This window comes from Anopheles bellator, unplaced genomic scaffold, assembly GCF_943735745.2.
Source record: "Anopheles bellator unplaced genomic scaffold, idAnoBellAS_SP24_06.2 scaffold00748_ctg1, whole genome shotgun sequence".
Lineage (NCBI taxonomy): Eukaryota > Metazoa > Arthropoda > Insecta > Diptera > Culicidae > Anopheles > Anopheles bellator.
Genome location: NW_026684873.1, coordinates 1 through 4,611, shown reverse-complemented (window position 1 = coordinate 4,611; position 4,611 = coordinate 1). Strand labels below are relative to the sequence as shown.

General features: G+C 49.6%; 1 protein-coding gene across 1 annotated transcript; it reads right to left on the bottom strand.

Annotated features, from left to right (window-relative positions):
* Positions 1 to 581: 581 nt before the first annotated feature.
* On the bottom strand, positions 582 to 1,998 carry LOC131214373 (putative protein tag-52; the record flags this gene model as incomplete). The annotated part of the gene is made up of 2 exons (XM_058208754.1): positions 1,863 to 1,998; positions 582 to 1,797 (listed from the first exon to the last, which is right to left on the bottom strand). Coding segments are annotated over exons 1-2 (1,352 nt in total), but the record flags the coding sequence as incomplete, so codon positions are not given.
* Between the last annotated feature and the right edge of the window lie 2,613 nt (positions 1,999 to 4,611).

Below are 4,611 nucleotides of genomic sequence, written 5' to 3'. Positions count from 1 at the left end.
AAGTGATGACAGGGGCTCCTCCAGGGGCGCCTTAAGTTTTATTTTACACCAATTGTTCTCGACCAAAACGCCATGCGATCGTTCTTTTCCCACCCTATTACGCTAGTAAAACGTTCCTTTTCTTCTCGTTTTGTGAAAATAATAATAGATAACACATTGTTCGGTGTAAAATGAATATCTGAAGAGCGTTTTCATAAGGAAAGAAAGCGAAGGTAAGTTGAAAGTCGATAAAGCTTTATTCATATTATTGTGCTGCCCAGTGTACCAGGCAGGAATATTGTCCAAAGGAATAAATATTAAATTGTTTAAATCCAATAAAAATACAAGAATATATCATTAAGATGATAAGGGAAAGGTTAGCCACTCAATAACGCCAGTGAACGGAGGGAAATTTGAAATGGACATGCTTGCTGACGTTAGTTTCCGGATCATTTGGGGCACCGTCCGGAATTTCATGTATTTCCACCGATGAACCTAGGAACGTCGCTACTTCTTCTGTGTCCCGGTGCGATGTCCCAACTTTGGCATTACATTCGTTGCCCTCCGAAGGCCTTTTCGCCGTGGTGGAGCGAGCTACATACCCGCTCGTTTCTCCCAGCGAGTGATTATGCTTCAGACAATCGAGGTGCTTGAAAGGCCACAACTTTCTCCGCGGCCTCTGTATCCGATCCGGGCTGAGAGCTTTCCGGCGTAACAGCCATGAAATGTCGTCTTCCGGTTCGAGCCGCTGTAGATGCTTCTTGCGCATCGGTTTCCTGTTGCTCGACAGCTTGCGCAACGTTTTTCGGCACTGGACGTGCAGCTCAATCGCATCCCGGATAGCCACGTACCAGCCGTGGCTCTCCTCTTCGCTGTCCGTGCTGAAAATCGTCCCATCGCCAGAGCACGTGAGGCGAAAGTTGCCGCGAAACAGTTTCACTATCTTGCACTTCTTCAGCGGAAACACGCAGCTGCAAGCGATCGACGAGTTTTCCGTTAGCAACACGTCGGCATCGCGCAGCACTCGGCAGTACATAAACATGTCCGACATGAGGATGCAGTACTTTTTGGACGTCGATCCGTCAGTCTTAAGTTTGAGCAAGATGCCCTCCTTTAGGATTTTGCGACCCGGCTTGACCAGCTTCAACGATTTGTTGGTCAGTGCATTCTGCACGGTGATCAACCGCTGCGTATTCTCGTAATCCTCGACTACGGCGTTGATGTGTGAAACGGATTGTTCAACCAGGCGAATTGATTCCTGTAGTGGCTTAAAGGCCGTGTCCGACGGACTGGTGTACAGCAGGACCTGCTGAAGTAGCAATTTGTACCGTGGAATGCGCTGAATCGGCGTGATCAGCAGAGAGATGAGTTTCATTTGGACCTCGGGTCGCGCTTCCGTGTTGCTAATGTACCGCTTGAGCGTCGGATTTTTGTCCATTAACGATTGGAGGGTACAGAGCGAGTTGCGGTAGTCAAAAGCGTACACTGAGTAGAGCTTAAAAAAGGGACCCAAGGATGTAAACGCCTTCACCAAATTGTCCAAGTCCAAGTCAAGTTTTTTCAGCAGCTCCTGGCTAAGATTGCGGATCGTGTCCAGCTGCCCGAAAATTGCATTATGTACCCGTTCAGTGAGAAAACCATTCGTACGTAGCGGCGTTACAAAAAACTCAAGCAGCAGCTCTAGTTGTCGCAAATAGGACAATTCCGATGTTTTGATTTCCTGTATCGCCTGCAAGCGCAACTGATGCCGTTTGTCTTCCTCTCCCGTTGGTGCCGCGCTGTTGCTGTGTGATCCAGGCATAACAAATCGTCGGCCACCTTGAGCAAGGGGGAAAGGATAAGACTTCTGGGTTTGCCACGACCATTTTAAACACGAAACTTACTTTTGTTAATGCTGGTCGGACGAAAATTTTGAATGTTTTGAACTCTTAACGCAGCTATCAGCTCGGACCGCATGTCCTCCGGCATAAGTGGCTGTAACTGCAGGCGGTTGCCTGGTTTCGGTGTTGAATGCGCCATTGTAAATGATGAGTTTTCAGAGGCGAAGTAAAAAGGGAAACACAATTCCGCAGGACCGCAGGACATTCACAACAACGCGATCCCGAACCCGATCGAACGCGGTGCTCTGTCAGTTGGCAAAACGAACGAACCGGTTATTCGAATAGAGCTCACGACAGGGGAACTCACTCGCACGCAAGTACCTTCGATTCAAAACAGGCTTCTTTTTCGGTTGGTTTGAGGCGTGTATTTTGAAATATTGAACACATTATTTTTTTTTATTTTCACCATTTTTGTAAAATATATTTAATATCAAAACATGACAAATATCGTTTGGCGATGCTTGCGATCCGAGGCGGAATTAACATCTGAGCGCCCTGCAAGCAGCTGTCAGTGGGCGTCAGCAGCAGCCCTGGATACTTCAATCTCGCAACACAAAACACAGAACCAACAACAACAGCAACAACAGCTTTCAGAGCAAAGAGTTCGTCGCGGGCGAGTGGAGAAATTCTTCTCGGGCATTTGTTTTTCTGCATTCCACCGCAGCATAACGGTGCACACCCGGAAATCGACCGATTTCCGCCGTAACACCGCGGTGACCGAATCGTGCGCGGTGTCCTCGAGCAACCGAAAAATGGTCGAGATAAGTCGCCGCAAAACGGTGCGATTATAGTTTGTGATTAAACGTTAACCAAGCGTTGACCCAGCCCCATCAAAGGGAGCGTTGGACGGCCGATCATTGTTTCGCGAGTTTCTAGTGTGTAACTGGTGAAGGGCGGATTGCACCTCAGCTGTCTGTTAGGCGAACGGTGAAACGGGCGGAATCCTTGCACTGTGGTGGGTGTGGGTGGGTGTTGTTGACTTTTGGCATTCAACCTTACCGCCTGCTGTGTTATTGTTATCAATGTGCTGTGCTGTGTTATTAGATATCGATTGATCGGTTGATTCACGTCGTATCCTTTTTGCGCACCCCGAAAAGATCCCCCCTTCTGCGGTGAAGTTCGCTCGGAATCCCCCCGATTCAGGGGACCCTATTCAGTTCCGCCCCATTTCGAAGAACGCACGGGTACTTTCCCCCTTCACGGTGAATCAGTGTGACCCACTCGTTGGCTGTTGATTGCTCTCAAGGATACCCTACACAGCCAATGTCGACCACGAATTGGGTCTAAGTGTGCCGAGAAATGAAATAATTTTCCCCTCGTTCAATTGCAGAGTCCACCCGAAGGTGCAAACGACCCGTAAGATGGTCCAGTAATGCTAGCCGGGTGTGCGCGTGTCACCAAACAAAAAAACGGGCCAGCGGAAGGAAGCGCTTCCGCTTTTACAGCGCTGTCCGGAAGGAAGTGAAGAAAAGTGAATGGAAAGAAAACCGGAGACGGAGAGAAAAGTGGTAAAACAGCAGGCGCGTAACCCCGTATGTGTGCGTGTTCGAAGTCGCTGCCTTCAAAGCGCTAACCCAGCGAGAAATAGAACGGAAAGCATCAGCGACGAAAGGCAGCAAAGGGAAGGCAACACATAAACTATGCTGTGTGTGCCGCAAAGCCACTGTGGCGAAGGGCATAGAAAAGCGTAGGTTGCTGCGTTGGGCGACAAAGTAATTAAAAAATAGTGTTTCGTTTTTCGCTGCACCACGAGCCCTGAAGTGTGCAGTTGGTGTGTAACGAAACAGACTGAGTAGAAACAGAATAGCGGTAGTTTCTGTGTGCGGTTTCGCAGGACGTTGCGTCTCCGGGCTGAGCAGGTCAGCGGCAACAACCGCCACGCAATGCCGCGAAACGGAGATTCATCCTCCGGGCTGGAAAAGGGCGTCAGCTCGAAGCCTGCCCCCGAGTGGTTGCATCCGGATCATGTCATCATGAACGAAGGAGTCACGTTCGACGTGCGGGTAAGTGTTGTTCCGGTTTTTCCACCGGTCTCCCATGTAGTAGCCCTCTTATCATTCACTTCCTTCCGTGCACCAGTGAGCCGCTTGGATCTGTTCCGTTTTTTTCCGTTCGTTTCTTTTCACCCGCGGTGGCTGGCACCCCGGGAATTAAAGTGGAATCCGAAACCGTGCGCCGTTCCATTGTTTTGCACTTCCGGCTTTAGGGCTAGGGTCGCGGCGACGCAACACGTTGCCCGTGTTTCCTTCCCGTGCCCATTCCGTTGTCGTTGGCATTCGTCGGTCGGTCCAGTGGCCGGTGGTTGTTAAAAATAGCTAATGTTTACCTCGCAGCCACCGCCACCGACGTTTCCTCTCTCGTTTTAAACATGTGAAAGACGTCGCGAGACGCAACGCGCACAAATTGTATATACGCCTGCTAAGATTCCAAAGTGTACGAAAAAAGATGCAGAAGACAACAGCGGGAGCGAAGCGTTAAGCGGACGTTCTTCGCTCGCCCGGAACAGAGAAGTGGTGATGTGTGAAGTCGTTGGTCCCATCTGGTTACAGTTCCGCTGGTGCTGGTAGTTCAATTAACGCAATGATCGTCGGTGGAAAATTGTTTATCATTCCGAGAAGGAAGATGACGAACAACGGTGAAGCACTTTTCCTCCAAACATGATCCCCCAAGAGAGTATAAACCCCAACGGTCGTGAAGAATGTTGCTGCTTCCTTGACCGGAAATGGGAAACTTACTCAATAGCAAAAAGGCA